This window comes from Pseudorasbora parva, chromosome 11, assembly GCF_024679245.1.
Source record: "Pseudorasbora parva isolate DD20220531a chromosome 11, ASM2467924v1, whole genome shotgun sequence".
Lineage (NCBI taxonomy): Eukaryota > Metazoa > Chordata > Actinopteri > Cypriniformes > Gobionidae > Pseudorasbora > Pseudorasbora parva.
In genome coordinates, this window is record NC_090182.1 from 5,307,084 (window position 1) to 5,326,421 (window position 19,338).

The 19,338-nt window shown below is 39.9% G+C and overlaps 1 protein-coding gene across 1 annotated transcript; it reads left to right on the forward strand.

Annotated features, from left to right (window-relative positions):
- Window positions 1-1,153: 1,153 nt before the first annotated feature.
- On the forward strand, window positions 1,154-14,454 carry LOC137092566 (uncharacterized). The gene is made up of 3 exons (XM_067456855.1): window positions 1,154-1,678; window positions 11,181-13,099; window positions 13,229-14,454. The coding sequence occupies exons 2-3, from the start codon at window positions 11,201-11,203 to the stop codon at window positions 14,204-14,206; spliced, it is 2,877 nt and encodes a 958-aa protein (XP_067312956.1). The 5' UTR covers window positions 1,154-1,678; window positions 11,181-11,200; the 3' UTR covers window positions 14,207-14,454.
- The last annotated feature ends 4,884 nt before the right edge of the window (window positions 14,455-19,338 follow it).

Here is a 19,338-nt window from a genome sequence, read left to right on the forward strand (position 1 = left end):
AAACAGCCATAACATCCACCAAAACGTTACCCATAGCCATTAACCATTTAAAGAATACTCTTCTACTATATATACATTCTCTCTTTGGGATTTTCTTAATTTAAATGTAGTTATTTCATTGCAGTAGCCTATTGCATAGCGTGTTGTGATCCATACATTGGTGGGATGTCTAAAAATGTAACTAAACTGCCTAATGTATTGGACATGACATGTGTGTCCGGACTTGCACTGCAGAGCTCTCTCCTTGACGTGTGCAGAGGGAGGGGTTGATTGATGCGCGCTTTTGCGTCTCTACATCATGAGAGAGGGATGAGTCACGAGCTGGCTGATATAACATAGCACTGCAGAGCATCCTCCAAAGCCCACTGCCAGTAAAACAAGTGTTTGTGTGAGAAATGCAATATTAATACTCGGTGGATTCATTGTGGTACATATATTTGACAATGTTACACTTTGGCTTTGGATAAAACACTCATTTTAGGTGCGCACAAAAAGCGGGGGGAAGTTATCTTAAATATAAATAAATAAGCACAGTACCTGGACGAAATGCAGTCTTAATCATCAATATCTGCGTAGGCTTGTCTAATTGCTGATACTTATTTTTCACTTGATATATCACATTTTCACACACTCACAATGAGGGGACTTTCCATAGGCATAATGGTTTTTATACTGTACAAACTGTATTTTCTATCCCCTTACACTGCCCCTACCAATAAACCTACACACACACACACACACACACACACACACACACACACACACACACACACACACACACACACACACACACACACACACACACACACACACACAAACACCATCATTTGGTATGTTTTAAAGCTATTTGAAATATGAGGACATCTGAAATGTCCTCATAAACCAAATTAATAGTGTAATACCAGTGTAATGCCCATGTAGTTATACAAATTTGTGTCCTCATAAACCACATAAACAGGCTCTCTCTCTCTCTCTCTCTCTCTCTCTCTCTCTCTCTCTCTCTCTCTCTCTCTCTCTCTCTCTCACACACACACACACACACACACTAGCCATCACAGGAAATATTCAGCATTTTTACTTTAAAAAAAAAAAAAAACTCATCCTGTATGATTTATAAGCCGTTTGAAAAGTGGGGACATGGCCATTGTCCTCATATTTCACCCTCTCCTTGTAATACCTGTGTCATACCCATGCCATTATACACATTGGTGTCCTCATGTCACAAAAACATGCCCACACACACGCACACACACACACACACACGCACAATTTTCTTTAGTTTGGAAAGCGTTGTTTAGAATAGATAACCCCTCACAAGTGTGATTATCGTCCGCATGCACATACGTGTGCGCGCTCCTGACACCTGTTAACTCTCGCTGCGCGGGCTCCTGATATGTGCCATTGTTGTGACTCGCACTACTACGTGGACTACCTCAAAACTCTGACGCCAGGTCGCCATGGAAACTGCTTTAAGCTCCGGGCTCTGAGAGAGCAGAAGGTGTGGGATATTTAAGAGTTTCAGAACCACGATCCGCCTGGACAGCGACCGCGCTCCCGCATCTCTCCCCGGCGTTTGGCACCCTAATGCACCCTAAACCCGATGACCAAATCACTGTCGGATCAACCCCGGACATCAGCACTGACGAGTCGCCACTGTAACGCTTCTGCACATCGAGTGGTGAGTTGAAAAACTCCCATCTTCGTGTGGACTCGAACTCATATTGACTTCTCAACATATCTGTAATCCAATGATGCATACGCGGCTGCTATTGTCTTTATTTTACACTTTTTTACTTGTTTAAATCGCTCGCTATACACCTCTGTTCTCTTTGAAAGTTTGACAAACCTTATGTTGGACTTGCAAACGCAAACTATGGTGACAGCGAATGAAAAAAGCATGTAGTGAGTGAATATAGGGTAGCCTAGCGATGATGACGACAGCGTTTTACTGTTATATCGATTCCAGATGTAATGTTTACTAAGCGCACACACAATAAAAGCAACGCCTTGCCTGTCGATTCATGTTTGGGTTAAGGTTTAGGACGCATTCATTTGAGAATGTTACGCGCGTGCACTTCTCATATATCAGAACTTTTTAATATAGTGCTTGGTTTGTAAGCATGCTTCTCTGTCAGAGAATTACATGAGCAACAGCAAATTGTGAGTTTGCAGTGTGCCATGCGCGTTTAAATGCGTAAAGAAGCGGCTGGTTTTCTGGATCCTGCTGGCGTATATATCTGTGAATGGATGAGCAGAAGTACTTCGATGACTCACAGAGGTTTATTTGCGGGAGTGCGCGCGCGAGAGGGGCGGGGGAGGAAAATATCATCGTGCTGCATCGTCACTGCCAACAATGTCCACATTCATCTGTGTGTCTATTAGACGCATTCAACCAAAAATACTAATAGAGCTCTTTTGCCAATGCGAATAATCACGCGGACAGTTAAAGTGAGACAGAGCGTGAGATTTTACTTGTTTTGAATGTGGGATTGAATTGTCGTGACGTGTCGGTAATGACGCCATAGTCACAGGACCGACGTCACTAGGCGACGCCCCCCTCACGGTCTATCCCGCCCCCTCAGCCAAGATGAATTGCCTGCCTGATGTTAATAGACTACAAAAGCACTTTTTATTTAAGTGCAGTCTGTTATATTTTTATTGGCTGTATGGCATGCTCCCACACGGTAAGATGAACTCCCCACATGAAAACTGCAGCATAGAACATTTCAAGAGTGTAAAAACTATGACAAAGGAACTACAATGGCATTGCGCATGTCTGATCCTAAAGCGGGTGGTGGCATTTTACCCAGAATAGTGAAGACAAGAACGATTCATTTCTGCAAACTGTTAATTTCGGATATTTATGAACCAGTTGAAAAAAGAAGAAATTCAGCAGATCATCACACAATGACGTCACGTTGCTGATTTCTTTTAATTCGCTTTAGTTAATGGTGTTTGTTGTCACTCTTTTACTGTGTGATTCTATATAAATAGCATATATTGTATGACTTACTTATATTGTATGAGCAGTCTGCATCTTGGACAAGTTTACAACATTACATATTTGCACCTACACTCTAAAAACTAATACTATGATTTACTCAATTTTTTTGGTGAAACATTTTTACACTAAAAAAAATGAGTAAATTTTAAAGCAGTGGAATCAATTATAGACACCATAAGAACTGAGTAAATGTAAGTAAAAAAATTAAGTAGATCTGAGTAACTGCATTTGTTACATTAACAAATTCAATTGAGTAGAAAAAATTGGGTAAAAAGCATTTTAAAAACCAATATTTATGACTAATATGAACTGTTTTTATTTATGAGTATTACTAACTTGTATAGTATAACTTTAATTTCCTCTAAACCTTTGTAAAATACTCCACAGTCCACACAAACACACTTATACATGACATGAGCTTTATTGTCGACGAGTACAGCAATAACATTACAGCATATAACAGTTATTAGGCTACTGTTTTGGCATGTAAAGAATAACAGTTATTTTACAACATTTAAACTCATGTAACAAACATTTTAGAAGTAAAAATTAAACATTTAAAAGTAATTCAAGTGTAATCAACCGGTCTGTTATCCCATTTCCACCGTATCAGCGCTGTTTCTCGAGCCTGAGATGGACTAACGTTAGCGGTCTGCGGGTGGACTTTGAACTTGAGACCGCTGTCCTGCGTTTCATTTGTAGCTGAAAGATGCTGCGAGGCGCCAGACTCCATAACCTGACAATAAACAAAAAGTGCCCAGTTTTAATAAGATTTTATCGTCCAAATTCATTATATTCATTATCTTTACGAATAAAGTTGTGTGTTTTGAGCCACAGCAGGCGTTTCAAAGACCAACGCCACACGTTAACTTAAGGTGACTCACACTGTCCCTGTATGTTGTTTTGAATTAAATAAAATGCCTTTTAGCACAGTAATGATTATATAGATAAAAAAACAAACATACAAACCTGAATTTCAGAGGAAATGCCCCAATTCTGCGACGCTGAGAAGAAGAAACTGCTCTGGTGACTGAGGAGAATTCAAATATCCGCTCACTCAACCGTCGAGCTGTCGTCACGTCAGAGGGTGGGGGAGGGGCGCATTGTTTTAATCGAGTAAATTTACTCAATTTCCTCAGTGTGTGTTAAATATTAATAATCTTGATTTTAATTAAGTAATATTTGTGGTTCTTGAAACAGATCGGTTTAATTCTCCATTCTCAAATATTTTGAAATAAATTTCACAAATGTATTAAGTATATTTAAAATAAAGAATTGGTTATTTAAATACTAAATTATTTTAGTGAAAAAAACTTAAATATAACTATACATTTTAGACAAAATTAACTGTTGGATTTTTAGTCAATTATTTTGGTATGTTTAACTAAAACCATCAAGTAAATGATATTGAGAGATTTTATTAAGTTAATAAAGTTAATTATTACTGTGATATTTACTAAGCCACTGAATTATTTTTTAGAGTGTAGACAGTACATTAAAGACATTAATGCACAAACGTGGATATGTTATGCTTGTATGTATATAATATAATAAACTAGTCTTATAAACTCCAGGATTTAGCTTAACAGCTTAATAATTATTTTAATATGCTTACACAATTAACTATAGTGAAATTAATTTACTTCTTTTAACAGATAGATTTTTGTATGTTTTGGTAATAATTTCCAGTATGTACCATCCACCAGCTGGAGTGCCCTTACTCTCCTCCAGGGGGCACTCATCCCGACTCCTGGGCCTTCCCGTTATGGACTTCATTTCCCACAATCCTTTGGCTGTTCTCATGATTGTGTGATTTCGTTCAGCTGTGTTTGATTTACTCTTGGAAGTCCTGGGGCCGGTTGCATAAACCATTTAGACTAGTCTTAAAAGTAAGTCATCTAATTTTTTTTTTTAAGACTGGTCCTAACTTTTTAAAATCAGTTACATAAAATGGTAGATCAGTTCAGTTTGAATAAGAAAAGTAAGATTACATGTAGACTAATTGCTAGTTGGACAAATTAGTGCTTAAGACACAGTCTTAACATAGTGGCTAAGTTTATGCAACTAGCCCATGTGTTCTCATTTTCACTTTGTGTAGTCGTTTTGTGTTTCACTGCTATTCTCGGTTTCCCTTCGCTCCCCTTGGTTTTGTTCTGCCCATTGTCCTGGATAGCCATGTTTCCCTGTGTTTGGACTCTATCTGTTTGGATAGTTTGCTCTATGGTTTTGACACTATGGCTGTTAATTGGTTTGCGATTTTGAATTTCCGTAGTAAAAGCTGCATTTGAATCTTTAGCCAAAGTTATAGAGCGGTACGTAACAGAAGACTATGCCAATACATGAATCCAGCAGTGAAAATCATGCCTCTCCGACAGGGAGATCAACCATTCGTGGACTATGTATTGGACTTCACTAAACAGGATATGCCTCATGATATTTTTTTGTGGTGGGGTAGCTGTTCAGTTTGCCTACGTCATTGCATGATCCTCACTGGAACATTATATTGAAGTTCAGAGGAGAACTGGCGCCTGGTTTCTCTCAAGGTTTTTTCTCCATTCTGGCCCTGAAAGAGTTTTGATTCTTTCCTTTTGTGCTTTTGGCTTGCTCAGTTGGGGACAATTAAATTTCAACTATATTACTGATCTGCCTGCATTGACACTACATGGCAATTGAACTGAGCTGATAACATCACCGTTGTCACCAGAGCGGCTGTACTGCCGAATCAAATTCTGTCGCATTATTTTCCTGTTAACACTGTGAAGCTGCTTTGAAACAATCGACATTGTAAAAAGTGCTATATAAATAAAGGTGACGACTTTACTTGCAAGATATGGATCTTGCATTGCATCTGAGTGAATTTGCTTTTACTGTGGAGGACAAACGTTTCATGCTATGCTGCGTTCCACTCCACTTTAAGACACGCACTTGCAAACTTCCCTAAGCACTTCCCCTTGAGGGAATCCCAGCCGCCATTTTGATGTGCGTTCCACTTTATGAAGTGGACAAGGGAAGTTTATATGGACAGACCCTTGCTCCCTCGATTATGATTGATGGAGCGAGTCTACTTCATATGTAAACTTCAGGCAGCTTCATATACCACAATGCAACGCGATTGGGACGTCACCACATATCGCATTTAATTTACCCCACCACAAACAACTAAAATGTTTTTAAAAATATCAAAAACAACCCAAACACATCCATATACATATAGAATGCTGCATTAAACAATTTCGTAAAGTGAACGAGTGAACGAGAAGGAGGGAAGTTAGCGAGTGAAGGGCATAATAAAAACGAACTGAAACGCAGCACTAGAGTCTTTAGAGCCGGAGTCAGCCAGTTTTACTCATTGAGAGATTTATTTGTGAGGGAAAAATTACCTAAAAACTTTATTGGAGTCTTACACACATGATGTACAGTTGGGAAAACAGATAGTTGGTCTAAGCCGTGCATTAATTGACAGATATTATGGGAGTGACTTGTTTTAGACCTTTAAAAAACGAATTAATGCTGTCATGCAAATCTGCTACACAGGTCAAATTACAGTAAACTAATTGTTAATTATAACATTTAAATAAAAATGTAAAGCCTAATATGTCATTACATTGCTGTCTTGTCGCCAGCGAATCGCTGCATTGCTGATCATGGTTTCAAGTATCGATATATCCGCCCTTTCCAATGAACACAAGAGCACGCATTAATCTCAGATAACTTAATCCAGATATTTTAATCAAATCCACAGATTCACTTGAAGAACCAAATTAGCCAGAGATCAGTTATCAGGATTAGCAGATCTGGGATCTGTCAAATCATCTAAAATGTATGAAATGAGATACGAAGAACGGACCCCCACTTCCAGTCATTGAGGGAGTGGGGGTACCACGCCTTAACAGAGGAGAGCAGGAGGGAGCTAAAGAGGAGGGCATAAAGTATTGTATGAAGCCGGAACAATGAGCAACTGAGGTGGAGCCGGGGCACCAGAGGACTGAGGCTAGGCGACCGAGGACCAAAGCCGAGCCGGAGGGAAGGAGGTGCCAGAGAGAGGGATGGCGAGATGAAGCACGGGTGAAGGCTTGGAAATCTGTGGCGAAGGCAGAGCGATGACTGACCAAAGCCCTATTCAGACGGGATTAGTTTAACATGGGGAAGTGGGGGTAAAGTAATTTTACCTCAGGACATCTGTAATATTAATGGCCAATTCGCCCGGGGTAAGACATCTCAGTAAAACTAGGAAAAGTGGGAGGAGTAACTCGCTTTACGCACCACAGTAACCTCCTTGTCATTATGTGCGTATGATGTCGCTTCCTGTCATCAAATGCACAACATGAGGGCAAGTCTGAACTCGCATGTGTGTGTGTGTGTATATATATACTTTATACTTTATATAAAACAGTTAGGTCCAGTCTAACGATTCTGATTGGATTATGTTTGTAGTAGACACTTTCCCTAGAGCTAAAAGAAGTGTTGTGCCTCTAATAAATGCTTTGGATCTTCTTTTTGCTGTAAATGGTATGCGGATAATACTGGAGGTTTGCCAGAGTTGTCCCACCACCTACAGCGCAACCGAATGCTTCTTCGAGTGCTTCTATGCTAGCAAAATGCGGCAAAAACTACTTTTAAACAGGAAATTACGGAATTTCACCGTACATTTTTACAGCGAGACTATTCGAAAGGCATTAGTATTACCTGAGGACATTTTTACAGAAGGTAAAACTCTCCGTAATCTTTACTGAAATTGTCCGTAATGATTACATAGATAGCACATTCAGACGGGACTAAAATCACAGAGAACCTCTGGTAATAATTACTTTACCCCCACCTGCTCATGTTAAACTAATCCTGTCCAAATAGGGTTTAAGCCAGAGGCAGCGGGACAAGGGAGCCCAGTGGAGCTGTAGGGGTGGCAGTCCCAGTTGGAGCCAAAGGGGTGAGGAGCCTAGGTGGAGTTATCTGGCTGAGGTGGCGTGATGGGCATGGAAGATCTGGCTGGAGCAGTACAGTCAACACTCCTGGGTTGTACTGGCAAACTAGAAGCACTGAGCAAATCCAGGCATAGAGGCAGAGCCAGCGTGAGAAGAACTGAAGGGCTGAGAGGAGTGCAGGCAGGGCAGGAGAACTGGGCCATGTAGACAGGAACTTTAAAATTAATTATCTAGGATGATACAGGACAGACACATTACTCAGTGATGACTGACAAGGTATAGGCAGATATCTTCTGAACAACCCTCTTGGCCAACATGGAACAGGCATGCAGTTCTTATTAAGCAGAATTGAAACATTCAGAGGAGATGGGTGTGGGAGGCAGAGCGGGAACACAATTTCTGATAGTTCAAGACAGGTTTGGCAAACATCAATGGTGCAGGGACACAAAACAGGCTGAATACAGTCACCTTCAAAGTCAATCAAATCTCCATCAGCTGCTGTAGATGGGTCTGGGCTCCACGTCAACCTCTCATGCTCTGCCAGTAATACAGGAGGCACGGGTGATGTTGCTGTTTAGACATTTCTTTGGGCTGCAGGACAATCTTTGGCACGCTGATTGAGGCGGTCTTCTGCAACACATCTGTGGTAGGCTCTGACTTCACTGTCGCTGGGCTAGTTACTGACATGCTGATTTTCTCCTTGCTCACACGATGGTAAAGGGGGAACCATTACAGAGGAGTACCCAGTCCACATACTCCCTAAATTTCCATCGATGTCCGTCATTAAAGGCTGGTATCATCAGAGAGGATGAGGAACACCTGTGTGAGTCTCTCAAGGAATTGGTTCCCCTGCGAGAGGAGGGGAATTTAAAGCCCTTTAGTTTCCTCATATTATTGTCTGGTATTGTTTTTGCTGTGCAGGCTATTTGTTTGTGTTATTGCTTTAGTTAAATAGTTTTATATAGCTTCCTCATCTTTGGACTAGAACGTTACAGAATACCAGATGAAGATTGAAAATGGATATAGCTTCCATAAATGTTTCCCCGATAGGGAATTATTACAAGCCCAATGGGACTGTGATATTTGTTTATGTGAGGATTATGTGGAGTTAATTGGCATCAGTCACCTCTCTGCCTGTGATGGCATCACGCTCATGGAAGGATTCAGGAGCGGACTGGATGAGGTAATTCCACAAGGTAATTCCTGCTGGTGAGGAACCACACCAGGTGTGTGAGCCGGCCAATGCATCCATGCGAGTGGGTATATCAGTGGAGTTAAAAGAACAACTTCCCACCTTGATTCCCAATCACAAATTTGTTCTGCCTCTGGAAGTCCCTCACAGCACGGAGTTGTCTTTGACGCAGCTGGTCCCGTCCAGCATAGAGTTGTCTCCTTCACCACTGGTCCAGTCCATCTCTAAGCCTGTTTTGTCACCAAGCCTGATTTGTCGCCAAGCACCAAGTCTATGTTATTGATGTTCATATCCGGCCAAACATTCCTTTGTCCCTGCTTATGTTGCCCTTCAGGACCTCTGCTCCCCTATTGGCTTCGCCATGCAACCCGGATTTGCCCCGGGTCACCAGCTCTGCTGTAGCATGGGGATTCCCTGGCTCCGACATGTCCCTCTGAGCCCTCAGCTCCACCTCGGCCCATTGATCATTCGGCTTCGCCTTGGCTCCTCACCCCCTCGGCTCCACCTGGTACAATCATCCTTCCAGCTTTCTCTGGACTCTCTTGTTCCACCCTTGGTCATTTGTCGCTCTACCATCACCATCGACTTCCAGATCTTCGGCTGCACCTTATTACTCCAATCATTCAGCTCCATTGGGCTCCTTATTCCCTCCGGCTCCACCTCTGTCCTCACTCAGAGCCCCCACCCTCCCTCAGTCAAGATATCACCGCACGAGGTCACGCCTTTCTGGGGACGTTGGGCCTTCTGTCACAGTCTGCCTGACTTTTAACTTTTAGTTTGTATTTCCTTTGTTCCATTTTCCCCGCTCTTCATTTGTTAACATGGTTATTGATTAATTAGTTAATTACCCTGTGTATTTAAGCCCTTCGTTCTCCTCAGTTCATTGTGTGGCATGTTGTGCACGCTGTTCGTTTGTGTTATAGCATATTGGATTGCCTAAATTTAGCTTTAGTTAAAAACACTGTTGTTTTTATTTACTTTGTCTTCATCTTTGGACTAAAATGTTACAACATTTTTTTACTCTGTTTAGTTTGATCACTGAAGGGCATCTTAGATGGTTCTTGTAAAATTCTGCAACTCAATAAATAATTGTTTTGTCTTTCTCACTGGCTGATAAATTAAACGTTTTCAGTAGTGTGGTGTGATGATATACAGTTACCATAGTATCAGCTACTGACAAAGCATCAAGTGAACCTATGAAAGGGAAAGTCTAAGGTACATACGAAACCACGGTTCCTTGAATAGGGAACACGATGCTTTGTAGCTTAGCCACACTCCCACTTTGCTGTGCAGGTTGGTCCTCTTTTCATATAAATCTGAGTAAGATGCCGTCTCAGTGGCCAGTGCTAATCCCCACACTTAAGAGGGGTTCCAATAATGCCAGCGGCTGATCCAGCGTCTTGCTCTCTATTCAACAAATGTTGGTACCAGCCAGAATGAAACGATAACGTTTGCCGGAAAAACTTGAAAAAGGTGTTGAAAGCATTCTACAGTTTACTTACTGGCCGCTGCACAGTTATTTGCACAGCCAGAGAACTTATAGGTTCGAAGTTATGAACATACTTCTTGTTAATATTTCTACCAGAAATTTTGTCTGAGAATTTTACCAAGTATTGCACATTTTTAAAAGTCACAGCTCTGTATTTTCCAGCTAATGGAAACACTGTCGCTATTTCAGTTGGTTTCACGCATAACCTTTCTTATTCAGATCTTTCAAAGCTGTGTTGTTCTAAAGCTAAGACAAAAAACAGATCAAAGTCTTAACCTCATCAATTTAATCATCAAGTTTGCAAGGAAATATATAAATCAGTGGTAACACCTAGTTTATTACTTTTAGTATTAATATTGTGCTAATTAAATTGTGTACTTATAACCTAAATGTGCACCAAAAGCATAGTACAGTGTGTTGTTGTTGTTGTATGTGAAAGCATTTTAATTTAGCATAAAAATGTAATTTGAAAACTACTGGCTAGCCACTATATTGCACTTTATTAAAATAACTAGAAAGTTTTACATGCTGCACATATTTAATACATTTTCTCTCTATCTGTATTTCTACTAGATCTAGTGAACGTGATAGAAATGGAAGATGACCGCCGGTTTCACAAACTGACACAAGAACAGGTGGAGACTTTGGACCAAGTTCTTACCGAGGTCATTCCCATTCATGGCAGGGGCAATTTCCCAACCCTTGAAATCAAGCCTAAAGACATAATCCATGTTGTCAGAGACAGACTGATTTTGAAGAAAATCAAGGTAAGAGATGTCCGTCTCAATGGCTCTACAGCCAGTCATGTGCTGGTGAAGGAGAATGGCACCAGCTATAAAGACTTGGATATAATCTTTGGCGTGGAGCTTCCCAAACCGGAGGACTTCCAAATTATCAAGGAGGTGGTTTTGGGCTGTCTGCTGGACTTTTTACCTAAAGGAGTCAACAAAGATAAAATCACAGCTCTTACCATGAAAGAGGCATATGTACAAAAGATGGTAAAGGTGTTCACTGAGCATGACCGCTGGAGCCTTATCTCCCTTTCTAACAATAGTGGGAAAAACGTAGAGCTCAAGTTTGTCAACTCTCTACGACGACAGTTTGAATTCAGTGTGGACTCTTTTCAGATCATCCTGGACAGCATGCTACAATCTTATTTGGATGCTGAAAGGAGGAAGTTTGAAGAAGACCAAGAGGGCCATGACTCTTCTTCAGCTCAAACAAAAGGGATTCAGTCAGCCCCAATGGATGAACCATTTCTCAGCTCTTGTGACATAGGACATCACCAGGAAAGTGACACTGACATGTCCTGCAAAACTGATGACGTGCAAACTCAGTGTCAATGTGATATCAGTCAGAAAGAACAGCCTACATATTCAGAACGAGAACCAACTCTGGAAATAGACAAAGATGCTGAAACAGAGATGGTTGAAACGACAACAATGCCTGAGCCTATGGAGCAAGTATCAGAGCACCCTATAACGGTGGAGGAAAGTATTGAACTTCATGAAAATGTGTCTTTGCATACGGAGACACTGCTAGAGGTAAATACAAATGAGACAGGCATTGATTCAGGGGGAGGAAATGAACTGGTAGTGTCTGTTAAGGAAACAAATCCCCCAGTTAAAACATATATTAGTGAAATGGATTCTGACATGTTAGACATAGAGGCAGTTAATCCCAAACCATGGCTTGAAATGGTCCATTCTGACTTCTCTTGCCTTTCAACAAAAGGGACCTTTGGTGAGCGATGCACATTTCAACCTGCTCCCATTACATTTCTCACACAAGCTGCACTAGATTCATACGCCGAGTATCCTCTGCCACCCCCTGCCAAGAAAAACAGCCACAATTCACAAATGGTTGTTCTCAAGCATTCCTCGCCCAAACCTCCTCGGAAAATGTCCAAAAAGACATCTCCTGTGCCATCGGAAAAATCAGTGTCAAATAATTTGGATGTTAATACTTGTCAGGTTTTGCATCCACCTAAAGCTTACCCAAATGAACCACTACCTATGCAGGTTAAATTGTCAGGTTTCACCACACAAAGCTTTGAATTATCCAGTGCCTCAGAAAAAGAAGCTAAAGAGTCAGAAGAAGTAGCCACTTGTGCTGGAGCTTTTATTGTTGCAGAGAGCGACATGCATTCAGAAGAGACACTGTGCGTGAGTCTATCACCAGAGGACGGCCTTCAAAGTCGAGCGCAAAGCTCAGAACCAGAAACTGGTGAAGCTACACATATAGTCATCCCTTCGTCCAATCCCAGTAATCTCCCTAAAGATCAAAACACGATAAACCAGCCTTTTACCGAAAGCAACCAGACTGCACAGTGTCAGGCAATTGTACCTCTCATTAATGTGAATTCTGAGCCTTTACTTCAGGCAAATGAGAGCTATAACCTGAACTCAGCCTCTCCCAAAAAGGAAGACGCTGAGTCCTGTGCCCATGTTGATGACCCCACATCACCCTCAGTCACCAAGTCGGACTCTAAGGTAACAAATTGCACCTCTCAAATATTGAAGCCACTGTCTACAGACCATACAAGTGATTTACAAGTGGTAGGGTCCGATTTTTTATGCTCTGAACCTCAAGTTCAAAACTCTCCTGTGTCCATTCTGCAGACTCAGGAACTTATTGTGCCAACTCCAGAGATTAAAGAACCTCCAGAACTATTACCGTATGTATCAGAACCACTTGTCCCTTTACCAGAGGTTCAAAGCCTCACCGTATCAGCACCACATTTTTCAAAGACACCAGAGCCTTCCATATCCACGACGGCAACAGAGACTCCTGGGATCTCAGAAGCTCTTTTGAAACCATCAGTCCTATCTTTGGACGTCATTGAACCCTCGGAAGTATTCTTTGAGGCTCTGGAACCGTCTGAGGTACTTTCACAGGTTTTGAAACCCTCTGCAGTATCACATGCGTTAGAAACGTCCTCGGTGAGTGAGGCGGTGGTTTCCAATATATCAAATCCATCAGCTTCAGACATTAGCCAGCCCGTACTCCCTTCCAAAGAGCTGCCTTCCATTACGGTGATGGCTGAGAGCATGTATGGTGACTTTGAGCAGGCTATGGATCATCTACGCTACCGGCTAATAGCAACACGTAACCCTGAAGAGATCAGGGGTGGAGGCCTCCTCAAGTACAGTAATCTGCTTGTCCGGGACTTTAAACCTGCCTGTGAGACTGAAATTAAGACACTTGAGCGCTACATGTGTTCACGTTTTTTTATTGACTTCCCTGATGTGAACGAGCAGCAGCGCAAGATTGAATCATATCTGCGCAACCATTTTATTGGAGAAGAGAAAAGCAAATATGATTACTTGATGACACTTCGGAGGGTGGTCAATGAGAGCACTGTGTGCTTAATGGGGCATGAGCGTCGTCAGACTCTCAATATGATTACCATTCTAGCGCTCAAAGTCCTGGGTGAGCAGAATATCATTCCTAATGCCAATAATGTCACATGCTACTACCAGCCTGCACCATACATGACAGACCACAACTTCAGTAACTATTACATTACAAATGGCCAGTCCCCGCTTATATACCACCCCTACCCACTACACATACACATGCAGACCGGACTGGTTTAGGTCTACATTTCCACCACAAATGATCTTTGAACTTGGGCCCAAATACTTAAATGAAAATAAAAGTAAGTGTTGGACAATGGGAAGTCTCTAATGAAGGACTGATGTGAGAATTATACTTAAAACATTGGAGCCATTGCACTACACTGTAACAATATTTTGTTGGGTTAACCTAAAAAAAGTAAGTAACCTGGTTGCCTTAAAATTTTGAGTTTATTGAAATTAAAAATTTGAGTTGATACAATGAAGGAAATTTGTTTAATAAATAGAAACTCAAAATGTGATAAATCATGAAAATAGCACTATTTGGCTGCGTCATCACAAATAAAACACACACAATTACCCAATATGCTTACAAAATCTTTTAATAATATTTTAATAAAGGTTGTCGAATCTCAAAAAAATGTTCATTGTATCAACTCAAAATTTTAGGGCAACCTAAAAAATATATATTTTTTACAGTGTAGCACTATGAATGTTAAAACACGTCACATGCATTTAATTAAAAACAACAATTACAAGATAAATGACAGGAAGACACAAAAATATCTAAAAAATACTGGGTTAAAAACAACCCAATTTCTGTGTTTGTCCAATCTCAACCCAACTTGGGTTGTTTTTAACCCAGTATTTTTTAGAGTGTATGAAATTGAATATTAGAAGGGAAACACTTTAGGCATGTTCCTCTCTTATCAAAGTCTTGTTTAACACACAAACCAACAAAAACACTGAAAAAGACTAATGCTTTTGATAGAAAGACCGATTTTGAATAATTTAATGCATTATTGGCATGACGAAAAGTGCAAGAGATATAATCAGCATGCATTGGCTCTATTATATAGTAAAATACTTTTGTTGTCTGAAATGATTAAACCAATTGTTCCCGTCTCGATTTGCTCAGAGAATGTCCAGTAAGATCAGGGCGCTGCAAAAAATGCTTTTCTTTCTTAGTATTTGTGTCTTGTTTCTAGTCCAAACATCTAAAAATTCTTAAAGCAAGAAGTATTTACTAGACAAGCAGAAGTAATTGTCTTGTTTTGGGGAAAAACTACTCAAAATTAAGAGAGTTTTTGCTAAAAATAAGCCAAATAATCTGCCAGTGGGGTAAGAAAAATAATGTTAAAAAAACATTATTTTACTTACCCCACTGGCAGATTATTTAGCTTATTTTAAGCAAAAACTCTCTTAATTTTGCGTAATTTTCCCCCCAAAACAAGACAATAATTTTTACTTGTCTAGTAAATGTTTCTCAATGTAAGTATTTTTTTGTATTTAGACTAGAAACAAGACAAAAATACTAAGTAAGAAATGCCTTGTTTTCAGTGCATGTAGACATCAAAACTATTCTCTTTTCTTTTTTTGGTAAAGTTTTAGAATTTTTAGTTCGAATTTTGAGCACTGTTAGTTTTTTCTATGTGCACTGAAGCATTCCTCGCATTCCATTCCTTCCTAGTGGGGTCGGATTGACCTGCGGGGGAAGGATTTGTTACTTTTTTAAATTTCAACCACAAAACTCCCCCAATCCAGTTTGTGTGTGTGTGTGTGTGTGGGGGGGGGGGGGGGTACAAATGTTTTTGTGACATATGAGGACACAAATGTGTATAATGAAACAGGTATTACAAGGAGAGGGTGAGAGGGTGAAATATGAAGACATTACCCATGTACTTTTAAATCATACAGAGTTTTTTTAGAAAGAAAAAATGCAGAATGTTTCCTGTGATGGGTAGGTTTTAGGGGCAGGGGCGTGTGTGTGTGTGTGTGTGTGTGTGTGTGTGTGTGTGTGTGTGTGTGTGTGTGTGTGTGTGTGTGTGTGTGTGTGTGTGTGTGTGTGTGTGTGTGTGTGTGTGTGTGTGTGTGTGTGTGTGTGTGTGTGTGAGTGATGGGTAGGTTTAGGGGCAGTGTAAGGGGATAGAAAATATGGTTTGTACAAAAAACCATTACTCCTATGGAATGTCCCCATATGTCACAAAAACAAACCTGTGTGTGTGTGTGTGTGTGTGTGTGTGTGTGTGTGTGTGTGTGTGTGTGTGTGTGTGTGTGTGTGTGTGTGTGTGTGTGTGTGTGTGTGTGTGTGTGTGTGTGTGCGCGCGCGCGTGTGTGTGTGTGTGTGTGTGTTCGTGATTCAAATACGACAAAAGTCCAAGGGTCTTGGACCACTCCGATGAAGCCGAGGGAAGGATGGGAGTTAATAAAAGTGCTCCATTCCTCCTCATTGCTCTTATTTACTAAATTAGAGATATTCAGGAAAAAAGTGTCTCTGCCCAAAGTCTGCATTTCATCTTTATGATTTCTGCAGTGATCTATTTGTGTGTTTTGTTTTAGTTTGCTTCTTTGACCAAAATGTAAAACATACTTTAGAATGAATTCATTTGATGAAAAAGCAAATCACAAATTCACGAGAGTGAGACGCAAAGTTACTTCCAAACTTGGACAAGAAATAAAAGACAACAAACAAACCAACCACACAAAAAAAAAGAAGAAGAATGGTGTCTTTTGTGTATCTGGCACACAATGTTGAATAACAAGCAGTCTTCTTTAGTTTTCTCTCCTATATATAATGTAAATGTCGCCTCAAAGTAATCCATGCGAGGACATTAAATGATGTTATGTAATATTTCTTTGTATTTAACAGAGCCATCAGTGGTGCTTAAGACTTAAATACATTTTCACTCTTTTTTACATCTTTGTGACAAAAATGCATATATTTTTCCAAGAATGTATGTGTAGTACTGTATTAGAGCATACATGAAGATTGCACCAGCCATACACACGGTACACACAGACAAACAGAAACTATTACATCAGGACCAAAAACTACACAAGTCTACATTCGACATCAGTACGACATGAAAACTGCTGAACTATACTGTCTTCAAAATGTATTAAAGAGATTTGCCTAAGTAATACATTTTTCAGAAGCAAGAAAAAAACATGTTGGCTTTACTGGAATTGTATAAAGAAATTTTATTTTTAGGTTATATTGAAAATATAGTAAAAAGTGTTAGTACACATTTGACCTTGACCTTATATACAATGCAAGTTTAATAGATCTTACGGAGATCTCATCACTGGTATAGCTATTCAAACGTGTGGAGTTATTTTTTCCTGTGCAGACCTAGAGTTTTGTAAAGTATTGGCTTGACTGTATGATTTCTGTTTTACCTTTATGTAATTGTCTACCTATGAAATGCAGCCGAAACCTGTAGTAACACTGTGGTTAGAAATAGGTTTAGACTGAAATTGTTTACCAAGATGACGTACACCCATCCGGAAAACAGTTTATATGACCAAAATTATTTTTGCAGGAAAACATTAGTGCCTAAATGAGCAGGAGAAAACTGTAAAGTAGGTGACAGAAAGGACAACGCTCCTGTAAATGCAGCCGTCACTTTTTTATTTTCAGGTGTACATTTTCTCCTTTTCTCATGCTCTTTGTGTTGATGTCAGATGTTCAGTAGTTCTTTGCTGTGGCTCGTTTTGTTCATGTAATAAAAATTATCCAAAAAATGATCCACTTCATCACAAATGAGTGTTGTTGTTTTGTTTATGCAAAATATTAAATATCACATATATAAATTTTTGTTCAGAGGGAGGAAATACAGCGAAATAATAATACTAATGAAGGTAAGATACAGACAAATGTCAAAAGTCTTAAGTACCTACAGCAAAAAAAATTAAGAAAGTTAAAAAACTATGCACGTTTATTTGTAATATATATATATATATATATATATATATATATATATATATATATATATATATATATATATATATATATATATATATATATATATATACAGTATTGTTCAAAATAATAGCAGTACAATGTGACTAACCAGAATAATCAAGGTTTTTAGTATATTTTTTATTGCTACGTGGCAAACAAGTTACCAGTAGGTTCAGTAGATTGTCAGAAAACAAACAAGACCCAGCATTCATGATATGCACGCTCTTAAGGCTGTGCAATTGGGCAATTAGTTGAAAGGGGTGTGTTCAAAAAAATAGCAGTGTCTACCTTTGACTGTACAAACTCAAAACTATTTTGTACAAACATTTTTTTTTTCTGGGATTTAGCAATCCTGTGAATCACTAAACTAATATTTAGTTGTATGACCACAGTTTTTTAAAACTGCTTGACATCTGTGTGGCATGGAGTCAACCAACTTGTGGCACCTCTCAGCTGTTATTCCACTCCATGATTCTTTAACAACATTCCACAATTCATTCACATTTCTTGGTTTTGCTTCAGAAACAGCATTTTTGATATCACCCCACAAGTTCTCAATTGGATTAAGGTCTGGAGATTGGGCTGGCCACTCCATAACATTAATTTTGTTGGTTTGGAACCAAGACTTTGCCCGTTTACTAGTGTGTTTTGGGTCATTGTCTTGTTGAAACAACCGTTTCAAGGGCATGTCCTCTTCAGCATAGGGCAACATGACCTCTTCAAGTATTTTAACATATGCAAACTGATCCATGATCCCTGGTATGCGATAAATAGGCCCAACACCATAGTAGGAGAAACATGCCCATATCATGATGCGTGCACCTCCATGCTTCACTGTCTTCACTGTGTACTGTGGCTTGAATTCAGAGTTTGGGGGTCGTCTCACAAACTGCCTGTGGCCCTTGGACCCAAAAAGAACAATTTTACTCTCATCAGTCCACAAAATGTTCCTCCATTTCTCTTTAGGCCAGTTGATGTGTTCTTTGGCAAATTGTAACCTCTTCTGCACATGCCTTTTTTTTAACAGAGGGACGTTGCGGGGGATTCTTGAAAATAGATTAGCTTCACACAGACGTCTTCTAACTGTCACAGTACTTACAGGTAACTCCAGACTGTCTTTGATCATCCTGGAGGTGATCATTGGCTGAGCCTTTGCCATTCTGGTTATTCTTCTATCCATTTTGATGGTTGTCTTCCGTTTTCTTCCACGTCTCTCTGGTTTTGCTCTCCATTTTAAGGCATTGGAGATCATTTTAGCTGAACAGCCTATCATTTTTTGCACCTCTTTATAGGTTTTCCCCTCTCTAATCAACTTTTTAATCAAAGTACGCTGTTCTTCTGAACAATGTCTTGAACGACCCATTTTCCTCAGCTTTCAAATGCATGTTCAACAAGTGTTGGCTTCATC